This window comes from Meriones unguiculatus, chromosome 12 (genome assembly GCF_030254825.1).
Source record: "Meriones unguiculatus strain TT.TT164.6M chromosome 12, Bangor_MerUng_6.1, whole genome shotgun sequence".
In the NCBI taxonomy this organism is placed as follows: Eukaryota; Metazoa; Chordata; class Mammalia; order Rodentia; family Muridae; genus Meriones; species Meriones unguiculatus.
The window spans coordinates 78361444-78378990 of NC_083360.1; the positions used below are offsets into that span (position 1 = coordinate 78361444).

At 44.6% G+C, this 17547-nt stretch overlaps 1 protein-coding gene across 4 annotated transcripts in view; it reads left to right on the forward strand.

Moving 5' to 3' along the window:
• Positions 1-1423: 1423 nt before the first annotated feature.
• Positions 1424-17547, forward strand: part of Alg6 (ALG6 alpha-1,3-glucosyltransferase) — a 44661-nt gene continuing 28537 nt past the window's right edge. Inside the window, exons 1-3 of one of the 4 annotated variants that reach the window (XM_060365951.1) lie at positions 1424-1494; positions 7919-8178; positions 16033-16117. In XM_060365951.1, the coding sequence (XP_060221934.1) occupies positions 8097-8178; positions 16033-16117 (167 nt within the window). In that variant the 5' untranslated portion in view covers positions 1424-1494; positions 7919-8096. Of the gene's footprint in view, positions 1583-1634; positions 1815-1849; positions 1976-7918; positions 8179-16032; positions 16118-17547 lie in introns of those variants that run through there. The other 3 variants (XM_060365949.1, XM_060365950.1, XM_060365952.1) reach the window with 3 other exon arrangements.

Genomic DNA, 17547 nt, shown 5'->3' on the forward strand with positions numbered 1-17547 from the left:
TTTTTTTTTTGTTTGTTTGTTTGTTTTTCTTTTTTTCTTAACACCACCTTTCCTCTTTCATTAGCTACCACATAAGCTGGAAAAAAAATGTTCTGCCCTTTTTTCAGCTGCCACAGTTTTGGTGTCAGCCATTTCTGTTGCCTAGATTCAGACACCTGTGCTCTTGGTTTTATGTACCTGTGTTCAGTTTCTCTTTCACAGCTAAGGTGGCTCATCAGCATTTCCTGGTAGCTGATAGTTTACTCGGAGCCCAAGCCCAACTCTTGTCCGGACTCTGGTGGGCAGCAGTGTATATACTACTGTGTGTGACAGTATTCACTTCCTTTTACTCCTGTCTTTTTTCTTTTTTTGCAGGGAACATGCTTTTCGAAGAGAATTAAATTTTCTGAGAGCAGGGAATTGGTTATAGATTGCCAAGTTTCCACAGTCATAAGATCCTTGGACTTATATGTAGCCAAGCCAACTAACTCATGTTGCAAAGACAGACAGACATACCTGGAGTTCACTGGCCAGCTAGTGTAGTCAAACAGGCGAGTTCCAGGGTGACTGAGGGACTTTGTCTCGAAAATTAAGGTACGGATGGATAGAGGAAGACAACAGCGTCGACCTTTGGCCTCTTCAAGAACACACAGGTAACACATATTGTACATATTGAGCACACACGTAGACAACACACACACACATACACAAAGCAGTCCTAGCAATAGTCAAATACGTTTTTACTTATATCAGAGCTGGCGTCCACAGAATGGCACACATAAGAAGTAGGGTTTGAGGGAAGGAGGAGAATATTATTTTTGGCAAATGTGGGAACAGGCGATTCTGCCTGATGGGGCATGCAGTGTCTATTCTGGGTCAGAGCTGTTTTTTTAGTGGGTCAGGGACAGGGTCTTGCTAAGTAGTTCAGGCTGCCCTCTAACTCCCCATCCTCTTCCCTCAGCCTCCCTCGGGCTAAGATTATCACCACGTGTGGCTAGTGCTACTGATAGGCTCAACCTAGAGCCTCTAGAAACGGTTTCTCAGCGGAAGCGACTTCCCAGCCTTACTAGGCAAGTAGTCTTTGCTTAGCTCCAAAAGAAAGTAGACTGGCTTGGTGGCTGCTGGAGGGCACTGGCCCAGGAGGAAGACCTGCCGCGGGGGGTGAGGGCTGGCCAAGGGCTCGCCACTGCGAAGCAGGCAGGAGCCGCCCCTTGCAGGAATCCGTGGGCTAAGCAGCCGCTCCGGTCTTGGCCGCAATCCCGGGGAAAGAGGAGCAAGGGGCTTTCCACCTGCCCCTGACCTAACCCCGGCTAGGCTTCTCGGGTTCCAGGGCTTGCAACACGCCTCCGGAAAGGCGGCGGCCCCGCCTTCCCTGCCCCGCCCACCCGGCGGCCCCGCCCACCGCCCCGCCCCCTCGCCTTACGGGCTCGCTCCCGCGGCGGGCGCGGGAGGCGCGCGTGCTCCGCGGGCGGCGAGGGCGAGGGCGCGGGCGCGGATTCGGGAGGCCGGCTGCGAGTAAGAGCGTGGGGTTGCGGAGGTCTGGAGTCTGCAGGCGTGGGGAGGCCCCGGCAGCCGGCGCGAGCGGGCGACCTGGTCGCTAGCGGTGAGGCCTCGCCCAGCCCCGGAACCCTCGGCGTGCGGCCGTCCTGCAGTGCTGACGCGGCCTGGCCGCAGCGGCCCCGGCGGCCACTCTGTCCCGGGGCTGTCCCGCGGGTCGGTCCGTCCAGAGGCAGGAGGCGGGAGTTGCTCGGGTCCGTCGATAGGGAAAGCTAGCAGCCTGGGTGTTGGGATGTGCGCGTGGCCTCCTGAGAAAGCAGCCGAAGCTGAGCTTGCAGGTGGGACAGCAGTCACATTTTAAGGAGGAAGTTCCTGGTCGTGCTCTCAAGGGGAGGCGGAGGCAGGAGGATCTCTCGGAGTTCCAGGCGAGTTCTAGGCTAGCCAGAGCAACGCAGTGAGATCCTGTGTTTCACTGGATAACCGCACAGAACTCAGAAAAGTTAGTCTCCCTCTCTTTCCCCTCCTTTCTCCTGCCCCCACCCTCCATCCCCTCTAATCGAATGGGATGGGTTCCTGCTTTCTGCCAACCCTGGTCTCAGTGTGGAAGGGCCTTGAAATGACTGGAGAAAAATCTTGGCTCTCATAGTGTTTCTGTTCCAAATGACAAGCGAATGCCGTTTTCTCCTAAGCTGTTTTGTTGGAATAACATGCCTGCAGAACCATAGTGTACATAACTACTGGAAATTGTCAGTTTGTCACTTAACTGAAACCCATCTTCCTGCTGTTACTCAGTTCATATAACAGTACTCTTAGCATCTTACAAGATCTCGTCAGACTTTCCCCATCACCATAGTAACATTTTTCTTAATTTGTAGAACCGTACAGGTGTGTTGGCTAGTTTATTGTCAACTCCACACAAACTAGACTCATTTGGGAAGAGGGAGCTTCAGCTAAGAAAATGGCCACACGGGATTGGCTTGTGGGCAAGCCTGTGGTGCATTTTCTTTCTTTTTCTTTTTTAAATGGTTTTTAAAGTCAGGGTTTTGCTGTATAGCTCTGGCTGTTCTGGAACTCACTGTATAGGCCAGGCTGGCCTCGAACTCAGAGATTCGACTGCCTTGGCCTCAGAAGTGCCACAGTATCTGGCTGTATTTTCTTGATTGATGTAAGAGCGCCTGATCACCGTGGGCAGTGCCACCCCTGGGCAAGTATAAGAAAGCAGGCTGAGCAAGCCATGAGGAGCAAGCCAGTAAGCAGCACTCCTCCTTCATGGCCTCTGCTCCAGTTCCTGCCTCTAGCTTCCTGCTTTGTTGGAGTTCCTGCCTTTTCTTCATGATGGACTGTCACCTGGAAGTCTGAATGAAATAAGCCTTTCCCTAACAAGTTGCTAATGGCCATGGTGATTATCACTGCAGTAGAAACTCTAAGTAAGACAAAGGTGGAGCCCCGTTTTCTTCAGTGTCTTAAGCTTTACTTACTCGAAATTATGTGTGAGAATGTTCTGTGTTGTAAACATACAGTTCTGGTGGTGAACGAAATTAGGAAGAATGTTATAGAAGACGATGGTACAAACGGTAAAGGGATTGTAGTTTGGGGGGGGGAAGGATGGTCTTCCCAAAGGATGACTTCATGGCAAAAGGTTAGCGAAAGCTGAGTTAAAGGAGTGAAAAGAAACAGCCTGAATGAACTCACAGGTTATCCCAGAAGAAAGACCTTGTGGCCGAAGGAGGGGATGGAGACGCAGCCGGAGGCAGGCAGAGAGGTTCCATCATCAAGGCCGGTGGCTAGATGTATGGATTTTAAGCGTGTGGATGTATGACGATTCTGATGTTTTCCACGTTTATGCCGCATCCATTTTATTCATTGACTCTGCAGAAGTACCAACATGTCCTCGTGCCTGGGAGACCCAGACTTAGGCTTAGAAATCACTATAGAAATTAGTCATTTCTTCTGATTCTTAAAAGTCTTTCTGGGGGACTGGGGAGATGGCACAACAGTTAAGAGTGCTTCCTTCTGTTGTAGAGGACCCGAGTTTGATTCCCAGCTGCTGTGTCAGGCAGCTCACAAGCGCCTATAACTCTGGCTCATCTGTCACCTGTGGCTTATGGGGGCACCTATACTCCTGTGGATGTATATACATCTCTCTCTCACACACACCCCACTGAAAATCGAATCTTAATGATTCCTAAGTAGTGCATATCAGTTATCCTAGTGATCAGAAATCTGAGGCAGGGGGATCCCAAGTTTGTGGCCAGTCAAGGCAACATAGCAAGACCCCGTCTCCACATCTAAAATATGAGTCAATCAAATAGTCAACCAGTTTCTGTTTGAACTTGAAGAGAAGCCCATTTGTGTTTGGACAGCTGTCATTCGCACAGACTTTTTTTTTTTTTAATTTTTTTTTTGCAGTGTTTTATTGATGTTGGATATTGAACCCAGGACCTATGTGTGTAGAGCATGCGTTTCATCTCTAGGCTACAGTCCTAGTTAACTTCTGTTGCTAATAATTAGTTTTAAGTGGGCTGTCATTCACCGGTGCATGCAAAACTGAAGTCTGTTAGTAGTCGTGTTATTGCCTTCTCGTCAGCCAGCACTTCTTTTGTTTTTTTTTTTTTCCCCAAGTTTAAGTGCAGTGCTTTGACTGTACTTGAATTTATAAATTCTTGTTAGTTCTAGGGTTAGATTCACGCCATAGTTGTTAGAGAAAACTTTGGATTTGAGTGTTTGATCTGTTATGTAGCTGCGTCTTCTACCATTGTGCTCTTGGCAAGCTGGGTCAGCATTCCATGGTTTAAGTTTATGATGCTGATGATTTGTTATTGTCAATAGACTTTTTATTAAGTTTCCTGAAGTATTTACATCAGATTACCTGGAACCAAGGACAGTTCATTTAACTACTTGTGATCAGCCTCCTAGTTTGCCTTCTTTTGCTATGATAACCATTATAAGTATAGCCAACCTTAGGGAAAAAAGGTTTGTTTCATCTTGTAGGTTATAGCCCACCACTGAGAGAAGCCAAGGCAGGAGCTTGGGCCAGAAACCATTCTGTTGCCCACTGTCCTGCGCCCTGGTTTGCTCAGCCAGCTTTCTTTCTTTTTTTAAATTTATTTGTTTATTTTTTAATTAATTACAGTTTAATCATTTTGTATCCCAACTGTAGCCCCCTCACTGGTCCCCTCCCAATCTCACCTACCCTCCCTCTTCTTCACCCATGCTCTTCCTCCAGTCCACTGATAGGGAAGGTCCTCCTCCCCTTCCCTCTGATCCTAGCTTATCAGGTCTCATCAAGACTGGCTGCATTGTCTTCCTCTGTGGCTCGGTAAGGCTGCATCCCTCTCAGGGGGAGGTGATCAAAGATCTGGCCACTGAGTTCATGTCAGAGACAGCCACTGTTCCCCTTACTAGGGAACCCACTTGGACAATGAGCAGCTATGGAATACATCTGTGCAGTGTTCTAGGTTATCTCTATGCATGGTTCTTGGTTAGAGTGTCAGTCTCAGAAAAGATCCCTGTGCCCAGAATTTTTTTTTTCCTCCTTGTGGAGCTCCTGTCCCCTCCAGGTCTTTCTATTTCCCTTTTCTTTCATTAGATTCTCTGCACTCTGCCCAAAGTTTGGCCATAAGTTTCAGCCCCTGCTTTGATACCCTGCAGGATAGAGTCTTTCAGAGTCCCTCTGTGGTAGGCTCCTGTCCTGTTCCCTGTTTTCTCCCTCTTCCAGTGTCCATCCTGTTTGCCTTTCTGAATGAGGATTCATCCTCTTACCCAGGGTCTTCCTTCTTGCTTAGCTTATTTAGGTGTACAGATTTTAGTATGATTATCCTATATTATATGTCTAATATCCACTTATAAGTGAGTATATACCATATGTGTCTTTCTGCTTCTGGGCTACCTCACTCAGAATGATCTTTTCTAGCTCCCACCATTTGCCTGCAAATTTCATGATTTCCTTGTTTTTAATTGCTGAGTAGTATTCCATTGTGTAAATGTACCACAATTTCTGTATCCATTCCTCAAATGAGGGACATCCGGGTTGTTTCCAGTTTCTGGCAATTACAAATAAAGGTTCTACGAACATGCTTGAGCAAATATCCTTGTTGTGTACTTGAGCATCTTTTGGATATATGCCTAGGAGTGGTATAGCTGGATCTTCATCAGCTAGCTTTCTTCTATAAGTGCAGGCCCACTTGCCTAGAGATGCCTTAGTCCACTGTGGTCTGGGCCCTCCTAGATTAACTAGCAATTATGAAAATGTCTCACCGACATGGGCACAGGCCAGTCTGATCTGAGAAGTTCTTCAGTTGAGGTTCTTTTCTCTGGATAACATTAAGTTCATGTCAAGTTGACAGCTGAAACTGTCAACTTGAGCATCAAGTAACTTATGAGCATCAGTAACTTAAATTTCCTAGTTAAAATATTACTTAAACCACGTTAGTTAATTAAGTATATATGTTTTTAAAGCTACCCAGGATTAGCATTTGAAGTATAAGTTTTTCTTTCTTTCTTTTTGACACAAGGTTTCTCTGTGTAAGAACCCTGTGTAATCCTGGACTCATTTTTATAGACCAGGTTGGCCTTGAACTCACAGAGATCCTTTTGCCTCTGCTTCCCAAGTGCTAGGATTAAAGGTGTGTGCCACCATGCCTAGCTGAATTAGAAGTGTTAAATGTCTTAGTGGAATTAGATTATAACATTTCAAGTCTGATCCCAGCACTTGGGGAGGCAGAGGCAGGTGGATCTCTGAGTTCGAGGTTAGCCTGGTCTACAAAGTGAATCCAGATAGCCAGTGATGACCCAGAAACCTTGTCTCAAAAAAACCTAAACCAAACCAAAACAAAAAAACGTTTCAAGTCTGACTGACTGTAACTCAGCATGTTGATAGAAGAAACTGTAGTATAGACTGAAAAAGCATTTGAGTGTTTTATAGTGGTCTCTGACTTGTGCCAAAAATCCAGTTAGCTTTGGAAAGTGATTTAACTTTAATTTTCTCTTTATCTTGCTTCTGAGATGGCAGTTTGAGGAGCAATGCAGTGAAAAGAGAGAAAGGAACCTAGCAGTGGTAGCTCAGGCCTTTAATCCCAGCACTTAGGAAGCAGAGGCAGGTGGTCTCTGAGTTCAAAGCCAGCCTGGTTTACAAAGTGAGTTTCAGGACAGCCAAGGCTACACAGAGACCCTGTCTTGAAACCAGAGAGAGACAGAGAGAAAAAAATTTGTCATTCAAGCCATAAGGCTGAAGTAATGTGGCCTCATTCAGTGCGTTGAGTCTTTCTATCTAAGCTCCATGAGTTCTGGCATTGCTTTTGATATAAAAAAATAGTTGAAATGTTTTTCAGAATAAATTTTAATATTTTCATCTTTATTTATGTGTGTGTCTGTGACAGTGTGAGTGTATGCCGAGTATGCCAAGTACACACCGAAGCCAGGAGAGGGTGTCAGAGCCCCTGGAGCTGGAGTTATGCCTGCTGTGGGGGCTGGGAATGAACACCACCCCTCTCCAAGAGCCTCAGGCACACCTAACTGCTGCTCCATCTCTCTAGCCCCTTGATGTTTTTAAGTAAAAAAATAATGTAAGCTTAAGAGATAGACTTCCAGTCTTCTCCGAAAGTGCCCGGTCAACTTATATTTTTTCTCTGAATATGTTTAAAATGGCTCATAGTTTTATTTTAATTTATTTTATTTTTTAGAGGAAAGTGTTCATTTTCTTCTTGCTTTTAGCTTTCCTGTCTGGCTTGGGATATGACTTTGTGAGCGCTTACCTCTTCTACTGTATGTGAAAACCCTAGGTTCCATCCCCAGTATGTGGAAACAATAAAACAAAGCACACTACTCAACCTAAAGAAAGAAATAGAAAGTGAAAACAAAACAAAACAAACAAAAAAACCTTTCTAGGTGGTTAATACATATTTTTATTTTTTGTAGTTTCTTTTCTAAGATTTGGGCCGTCCTTACTGCCTTGTCTTTAAAAGTTTATTTCCGTCACGTGGAAAGCTGATGTGTATGGTTAGCACACAGATGGCTTGAGAAAGGAAGTAAAAATAAAACTATAGAAATAATGTTGATGGAAGGTTTTTCTAAACTAAATGCAAAGACAAACTCCTCTGTACCAGAGATAATGTACCTCTTTCCCACCATTGTGGTCTCTTTGTTCTTGTGTCTTAACCCTCGGAAGTGCTGGAGTTGAATTGCGGGTGTGTGCCTGTAGGTGGACATGTTGGACATGGATTGTGCCGATGTCCGGGCCTTTCAGAAACACTCGCCTTCGTCTGTCTCATCCTTAGACAGGCTGAGTCTTGTTTTGCAATGCATTTCCCAATCCTGTGTGTAAGGAGCATGGAACTCTCCCAATCCACTCCCTCCCCCTAAGCCCCCACATTTCTGAGTGGCTTCCTAGGTTCATTGTTTGGGTACTGTGTTGAGTTAAATCTTGGTTCTGTTTTCCTCCTAGGCTGCTCTCCACAGACACAATCAACTTTTCGTTGTTTCAAAGCAAAGCATCTTTAAAATTTTCTCAAGCTCCTAACCACAGAGATTGTGACGTTGCTTTGGAGAAGGAGACTAGTGACTGACTTCAGAGGAAGCATTCCAGTCCTGGCGTTTGTCCCCACCCCAGAATTTGAAGAACTATGGAGAGCTGGTCCCAGGTGACAATCGTGGTCTTGCTAGGACTCACAGTTCGGTGGGCGGTTTCTCTCCATCCTTACTCAGGTAATCCACTGCTCCTGTTGAGATTAGTAAATGCTCCTCTGAGCGACTTTCTGTTTTGCCCATTTTGATGGCAGTTTATAGTTTCTGACTGAATTTGAGTTTTTATTGTTATGATTAAGACAATGCATGTGTCTAATTATACTAAAAAGTATAAGAGGAAAATATACTTTGTGATATGAGAAAACCAAAACTGTATTCTAGCTTGGAGTGTGACAGATTGAGGTGTGATTATGTGTTGAGGATGGTCTCGGAGTCAGAGGTTTCTGTTTGTTGACAATGTTTTTGTAGAGAGGCACAGTACCAGACTGAGAAAGAAGAGAACAGTGGAGAAGAGTGAGGCTGGAAGGAGGGATGGGACAGTGGTCCTGCAGACTGGGAGTGGGGTCAGATTTAATGCTGCAGGTGTGTATGAGGTGCTTTGCTGCAGGTGTCACACGTGCTAGGTGCTAGAAACGTCAAGTGAATGTTGATGTCACCGAGCACAGTTTCAGATAGACGGGCAGTCATTGCAAGATGTGATGAGTAAGATTTAGTTATGATTGAGGTGCGAGGGTAACAGGAGTGACAGATGAAGCGCGCCAGAGCGAACTTCAGATTGGATGTCCGACTTAAGGGCTTGAGGGATTAACAATGGAATGGGCACAGTGTTCTAGAGAAAATGTTCATAAGGAAATACGGTCATCGGTACGTAGTGTCAGAGTGACCTAAAAAAACAAAAAAAGAATTAAGATTTCAAAATGGCATCAAAAGGAATAAAACTAGGAGAAAAGAAAACCATTGAAAAATTGATTGTGTTTGTGGAGAAGTAGCCTAGGGAGGAAACAGAACCGAGACGTAGGTCCACACAGCCATTTTTGGAAGTGGCTGGAACTTTGGTTGTACATTTATCTAGGCAAATTTGGTTGTAGAAGAATTGTCCAGTGATAAAAAAGGTTGTAGGAAAAATACCGGAGGTAAAGAGACAAACTGGTACTAGTAGCCGTGAGAGTGTATTCTGATCATTTACTGTTCACTTTAGTATTTGCCGTAGCCACTGAAGACAGGGTAATAGCTAAATGTGCAAACGTAAAATGAGACAGTCACGAAGAGGGAGGTTTTGTGATACTGGACCGTTTTTTGTTAGCCTAGAACGATCATTTGCCTCTCCTAATAAATCTAAACGTAATTGGGAATGAGAAAAAAAGTGGGCTGGTGAGGTGGCTCAAGCGGCCTGAGTTTGGTTCTGGGACCCTCTTGGTGCCAGTAACTGGCTGTGGCTCTGTCCCCGGAGGATCCAGCACCCTCTTCTGGCCTCCGTGGGCACTGTGAATGTGTGATACACTGATACACGTGCAGGCCAAACAGCATACCCATAGAAATTTAAAAGAAACAAGGAAGTGAAGACTAGTAAGTGATGAGTGGGCTCAGCCGTGATGTCTTGATTCCCGTCAGAGCTTCTCTGACTCTGTTCAGAGGCTTCTGAGGAAGAAGAGGACCTGACGAGGATAGTTGAGGGTGGATTTGCTATCATGGTACAGCTAACGAGTCACTGCGGTGGCTCCTGAATGGTGTGTTGATTGCGTGCAGCACCTTGTCTTCGACCCCTGTCCTGCAGATGGATTTGTACTGTTGAGGAAGTTAAAAGTCACTGAGGTGTTGTGCAGTAAAACTTGGGCTCAAACCTCAGGTATTTTATCCGTTAGTTGCCTCATCTCAGGGGAGTTATTTAATCTCCCTGAGGTTTTACACGAGGTAGGAATGCCAGTACATATGTCAGCAACTTGCTTGAGGGATTAGTTCAGATAGTAAGTATGAGCTGTGCTTTTTTTATGTAGGAATAGAATCAGCACATGTCTTGCCTCACCTCTATTGATCATTATGTAACTCCAAATATGGCCAGGTGGGTCACATACCTGTAACCTCAGCACTCAGGAGGCAAAAGCAGAAGGGTCAGGAATTCAGGGCCAGCTTTGCTACATAGTGAGTTTAGAGCCAACCTGGCTGATATCAGAGCTTGTCTAAACAACAACAACAAAAACCAAACCAAACCAAAACAAAAAAAAAAAAAAAAAAAACAAACCTCCAAAATTATTATTTGCTGTGTAGCCAAAAAGAGGTCTTCATAATTCTGTTTCGTTTTTCAAGCCAGGGTTTCTCTGTGTAGCCTTGGCTGTGCTAGAACTCACTATGTAGACCAGGCTGGCCTCCAGTTCACAGAGATCTGCTTGCCTCTGCTTCCTAAGTGCTGGTATTAAAAGCTTGTGCCACCACAGCCCAGCCTTGGTAATCACTAAGGCTTTAATAATAACAATAAAGATTGATAAGTGGTATCTCCCTAGAGAAAATAACAGCTTGGTGGGCTGGAGAGGTATGCCAATATATATCACATTTAAATTAAAATAAAATGACTAGATTTGGAACATTAGATATTTTCTAATTCAGGTGAAAAAAATCTTGGTATGTAACATTTAAGTATATTCTAAAAGATTTTGCTAGGCAAAAAATGGGTGAGGAGAACATTCTGGTACAAGAAAACGTGAAAGAAAGCTGAGACATTTTTTGAGGGATGGAGGAATACAGGGTGTGCATAGACAAATGTTAGCTTGCCTGAGCTCACACTTGTTTTTAAGAGTGAGTTCTAGAAGCATCCTGGAATTTGGAATAGGACGAGGAGGGGAAAGTGGGACTCTCTGTGCAGTGGCTACAGCTTACTAAGTTTATGAGAAGTAGTGCTCCACAGAGCTGGTTACGTGCTTCAGCTCACCCACCAGGCAAACACGCAGGACGAGGGAGGCTTGTATGGAAGCCACGTGAGACTCCTGGTTGTCTCCGGATAGCATGAGAACCTAGCAGTGAATGGAAGGGCGTGTGCCAACATACAGTGCTCTTTGCGCGGGCGCTGGGGATGCAAACCCAGGGCCTCATGCTTGTGCAGTGAGCGCTTTGCCAACCAAGCCAGCTCCCCAATCCTAAGACCTTCTTCTTAATGCTCGGGATGGAACCCAGGGCCCCCCACATGCTAGACATGTACAGTATCACCATCCATCTCCAGGCCACAGCTGAGGAACTGTGACACGGGAAGCTAAGAGACCTAGTGCATGGGAGACGGAGAGATGTCTCAGTGGCTAAGAGCACTTGCTGCTCTTGCAGAGAACCTGGTTTTAGTTCCCAGCTCCCATACTGTGCAACTCACAACCGCCTGTAGGTGTACTATAGTTTCCTTTCTCTTTATTTTCTTTTAAGAGAGCCATTAGGAAGCATTTGTTGGAGAGGAAAAATATGTTTTCCTTCAGCACTCCTAGGTTTTCTCTTAGAGCACAGGTTGTTTAGTAGCAGTTTGTCATTTTTAAACAAAGGTTTACAATGCCTCTTAGAGTCCATCCAAAGCCTTAGAGCCACACTGGAGTAGAGGAAGGCCATTTTATGTTTGCTATCTCCCCACCCCTACTCCAAGCCAAATATGTAGCTATGGGAAAAGCCCTTTAAAAAATCAAATTTTGAAAAATTTTAATTAGGAGGCATGATGGCATGCAAGTTAATTGGTTGATCTCATTTGACTTAACCTTTACCATGCACCAGAAACAAGGGAAGAATCTCATATAAAAATGTGGTCAATTCTTCCCTTAGTATGTTTAAAGCTTGACTGTAAAGCATGTATTGTGGACAGACGGCTCATTCTGAACATTTAAACACCGCTTTGAATAATTTGGCACTTACCAAGGTGAACATCGTTAGGGCTACTTATCCCATCTTCCTGGGACTCTGTGAGTGCACGGGGCGTGTTTTCTTTCCTCGGTTGTGGACCTTGTGTAAGTTTGTACAGTTCATCGCTGTGGAAGGAATCCTTTTGCCCTTCTGAGTGAAGCTCCCACAGGCACAGTTGGGCTGTCCTTCTGGGTTGCTTTGAGGGCACTTTAGCAGTTTTAAAAACTTAAGTACTAATTTCATAGCCAGTGTCAGCTGGATTTATTGAAGTAGGTCAGACTCTGGATAAAAACTTGTTTCCCAACCCTGAAGAGAGTCGTTATCCATTCTTCTGTTTGTTAGAGAGAGGTAATAAATTCCTCCACGTTGACCACACTATTTCCAGAGTAGTTTTAGGAAATCTAGATAGTTTGCTGAAATCTTTTCTGACTTTATTATCCTAATGGCATTGAAAAAAGAAAAAAAAAATTAACTCCCTTTGTCGTCCCAAAGAAACCATATATTCAGTGGTTGTATTCATTGAATTAGCTCCACACATGCATGCCTACAACAAATGTAAGAAAAATGAAAATAAGAATGCCTAACATGATGCCTACTTTAATTTACAGAAAACAACTTTTTTTTTTCTGTTTCCAGTAACTGAAATTCGTACTTATCAATTAGGAAGTAGTATAGCCATATGGCAAACATGATGTGGAAAATGTACATATTATGAAAAGTCAGTAATAAACCTTTTATCTTTCAGAGTGTAAGGGAGGCTCACAGGGGATTTGGGACCTGGATGATTTTGTTTGTGTTTTTGAGGCAAGGCTTTTGTAGCCAAGGCTAGCCTTTGCTGCCAAACTCCCGATCTTCCTGCCTCTACTCCTGACTGCTGGGATTACAAGCATGCACCAGTGTGCCTAATTTGTTTTGCGACAGGTTCTCGCTGTGTAGCCCCGACTAGCCTGATGTAGACCAGGTGGGTTTCGAACTCACAGGGATCTGTCTGCCTCTAACTCCCAAGTGATGGAATTAAGGCACGTGCGACCATCTTTGCCTCATCTATTCCCAACGAAGTGATTCTTTCTCTACACCCAGCTCAACATTTTGTTTGTTTTTTGGTGTTAGGTTTTGAACCTTGCACATGCTAGGCACAGTCAGTCCTTAAGATACATCCCTAACCCTGGAGGTAGTTACAACAAGTTATTTAGTATGTGAATGTAGGCGCAGGCGGGAGAACAACTCCCAGGCCTCTGCTCTCCCCTGCTGCTCCTACTCTCTCAGGGTAGCCGGCCACAGGCTTCTGGATGATCCTGTCTCTGCCTCCTCTCTTACTTTAGCGACATTGGGAGTACAGACGTGTGTCATCACCACACTCAGCTTTTCGTACGGATTGCAGGGATCAAATTTGGCCCGGCAGGATTTAGTGGCACGCACTTCACCTGCAGGGCGCACGCTGGTCTCCTGAGGTGACTCCTGAAGGCAGCGCATCTGAGCCGGTGGAAGATATGTATGGAATAGAGCGCGAACAGAACGAACAGGCGTTTTAGAGGGCTGTACAGTAAAGGCATTTGGGGCAGGAACCAGCACCCGGGCTTCACATGCCAACAGCCAGGCCTGCCAGCCTGCGGTCGCTGAGCTGTACTGACAGTCGCTGGAGTCTGCCAGGTGCTGTTGAGACACTAGGCGAACGCACCCTGGTGTTGAGTGAGATGAGAAAGCACGGCTCCTTCTGGCAGACTGCGGAGTTGCACATGCGCAAGAGTGCCTGTACTGTGCGCCATTGCTTGTGCCGGTTTCCCAGTGTGCATGACTATAAACAGGTGTACGCAGTGCATAGAGCTGTTGGTCTGCTTTTCCCGTAATTACAGACTTTCTCTTTAGAAATTCCGGCATTCGAAGAAAACTAGTAGCATACAGCCAACAAAGCAAACAGGTTTACTAAACCTGGAGGAAATCTGGGTTAGAGTTCAGTCAGCAGGGGACCGTCATTCAACGTGGCACACCTTTTGACTACGTGAGACTTATGTATGGCTATTTTGATTTCTGCCTTATTTGTTGACTTAAAAACCTGTGACTCTGTTGTACTTTGTTGGGCTTTCTCATAGTTCAGTAGTCAACTGCTTGTTAAATAGGTGCTTACTGTTTGCTAGATGGAGATTTGTCATCTCTGCGGGCATGAGAAGGTTGGAGTTAAGATGGGTCTTAGGGGGCTGCAGAGATGGCTCAGAGGTTAAGAGCACTGGCTGTTCTTTCAAAGGTCCTAAGTTCAATTCCTAGCAACTACATGGTGGCTCCTAACCATCTATAATGAGATCTGGTGCCCTCTTCTGGCCTGTAGGCACACATGCAGGCAGCATGCTGTATAAATAATAAATAAATAAATCTTTAAAAAAAAGAGTTTTAGGTCCTGGACCCACATGGCAGTGAACTGTCTGTTAACTCTAGTTCCAGGCAATCTGACACCCTCACACAGACATAGATTCAGGCAAAACACCAGTGCACATGAAATAAAAGCAAACCATTAAGAAAAATTTACTCTTTAAAAGATGATTTAAAAAAAATGGGTTTTAGAGCCAACTCGCTGGGTTTAGATGTAGAACCTGCTTTTGCTACTCGAGTGACTATTTTCCTTTTCCCAGCCTTAAAGTAGGGAAATAATAACACTTAGTTCATTGGATTATTGTATTTAGCACTAGACATGTTAGTTATTAAAGGTTTATTATCCCTTATTTGTAACTTTAAAGAAAGCGAATTACAGCTTTTTATTTTTATTTTTTTAATTTAAACATCTCTTATTTATTGTGTGTGCAGTGCTTGGCATTTGGAAGTCAGGGTGACTTAGTAATTGGTTCTCACTTCCTCTCCATGGGCTCTAGGAACTGACCTCAGGTTTGGTGGCAAATTCACGTAGCTGCTGAGACATCTCACTGGCCTTTGAGTTTTTATATGAAGAATCATTTGATAGGAATTCAACCCCTATCAATATATAGCCTGTGTTTAATTCTGTGTTCGGCCTTAAGTTTTTTATTTTCAATTTGGAAATGCAGATAATTGTAGTTAATTTATGGTACTTCTGTGAAGTATTTGCATTGCTACTTTTCTTATTGCTGTGACCAAAATACCCAACAAGGAACCATACAGGAGAGTTTATCTGCCCTCCAGCCTGAGGGTCTGGCCCGTCACTGTGGGGAAGGCACAGTGGCAGGAGTGGGAACAGGCTGCTCATGATGAGTCCGCAGTGGAAAGAGCAGAGGACTGGAGTGGTCCCTGGCTAGCAGGCCTCCAGGCCCTGTCCCATTGGCCTACTTTCTCAAATCTCTACCTCAGAATGCCTCAGCCTTGCAGAGCAGCTCCTCCAGCCCTGGACTTGTAGGAGACATATCATATTCAGACCACAGTGCTGGCAATAGTTTTTCTCGTGAAGTAAAAGTAAATATGGTGCCTGGCAAGATGAATCACCGGGTAGAGGTGCTTGCATGCATGCTGGACAGCTCCAGTTCCATCTCTGGATCTCATAAGCTGGCAGGAGAGAATCCCCTCTTGAGATCTGATTTCTACATGTCACACACACACACATGCACACGTACACGCACGCATGCACTAAAAACATTGGGTTTTTTGTGTTTTGCTTGTTTGTTTATTTGATACTGAGTCTCACTATTCCTGCCTGTCCTGGAACTCACTATGTAGACCTGGCTGGCCTTGAATTCATAGAAATCACCCTGCCTCTGCCTCCCCAGTGCTGGGACTAACGGTATGCACCACCAAGCTAGCAAAAAACAAACAAACAAACAAAAACAAAAAAAAACATTGAGAAAACAAAACAAAAAAGCAATCACACGTGCTTTGTACTACTGATGGTGTACAATGTCTCTGCTCACTGAGCGTCTGCTGTGCTAGGCTCTGTGCTGGGCGTTTACACCTCTCTGGTATTTGCTCTAGCAGGTCTCTGAGTAGAGCGTGTGGCTCCTAAGTTTAGTGAGGAGGGTAAGGCACGTGCTCATCACATGGCTATTTGGTGGCTTGGAGTACGGGTTCAGGCCTCATCTCTGATTTTGGTAACTCCTGCATTCTTTCTCTAGCTTGTGTTGGGCTTGTGATATAGGCCATTTTTATAAGGGGGAAAAGAACCTACACTGCTATGCTAAAAGCTCATTATTATCCTCTTTTTGCTTTCCATTCTAGGTGCGGGAAAACCACCTATGTTTGGTGATTATGAAGCTCAGAGACACTGGCAAGAAATTACCCTTAATTTACCAGTCAAACAATGGTACAGGCAATTTTGTGTTGGTTTTATTGTTTATCATAGTTAATGTAGATTATATGGCAGCATTTAAAAGAAAAACACCGTTTTCTTCATCTCTTGCGTATGATGCTTTGAATATGTTGTTGTCTTGCATACTGGACCTCATCTTTGAAGTTTCACATCTTTGAAGTGCCGAAAATTGTCCATATGCACACCAAGTTAGCCAGGCTATGCCATTAATCTAGAACTTCTAATGTTTATGAATCTTTAAGTTCTATTTGTTCTCATCACATGTGATGATAAGGAGGCGCACTCATGCCACAGTATTCCTGTGGTGGTTGGAGGACAGCTCTGTGGAGCTGGTTTTCTCCTTCCACATTTACATGGGTTCCAGGGATCAAACATAAAAGGTGGTCAGGCTTTGTACAAGCACTGTTTACCCATGGAGCCATTTTACCAGCCCTAAACTAGAAGTCTGATGTAAAAACACCGTATACCTTGGAAACCTGTCTGGGTGGATGGAAGTCAAAAACAGCATCATGAGCAGACAGTACTCTTTCCCTGTCCCCTTATCTATGCTTTTTTTTTTTTTTTCACCAAAGCTTACTGTGGCATCAGCTCTAGGTACAAACAGAAAGGTCTCGGCAGTAGTAACTGACTGTATGTGTGGAGCGGAAATGGAGTATTGAAAAGTTTACTTCTGCCCCTTTGGCCATCTCTGAGTATCGTGCTTCTGGTGTGGGTCCTGGCACGCTGCAGATTGCTGTGTCCATCTCGTTTGTCCTCTCTTCCATGACCTTATCTCCTATCTCCCTCTGTAGTGTAAAGAAAAGGTCAGTGGTTTCATGGTATGGTTTGTGTGGTCTTCTGTTTTGTAGAACTCGGAACATGGTAGGAATTGCTGTTATTCTCAGTCACTAACACAATGGTAACAAACCACCTTAGTTTTGCATACACAGCTGTTTGGAAGTTTCACTGAGTGTCTCTTAGAAATCTCAGTGGTTCAAAGGGTGTTTTTCATGTCTGTGGGTGACGCCCCTGGATTGACAGTTAATGTTTCTGTTTATTGTTGAGCCAGTAAGGTCTGTGAACCCTAAAACAATGTGAAGAGTGCAGACCAGAGGCCACATCATAGCTTTCTGTTGCTGGGACCTCTGAAGGTTATTTAATTTTCTCTTTAGTGTTATCACTTGCAGAATGGAAGTAACCATCTTCATATCTCATTGGGTGAATGAGGACTTACAAAGGCCTTTTCACACACTTTGCTCTTATAGCCCGAACTACTCTCCTCTCTTCGCTCTCACTGGTTCCCTTTCTTCCCAACCAAGAGCCCTCTTTCTGCTTAAATGCCTTACATATTTCATAGCCCCCTTTAAAAAGGAATTTAAACTTTGTGTGTGTGTGTCTGTGTGTGGGCATGTGCATGATTGAGTCCAGAGGATGGTGTTGGGTCC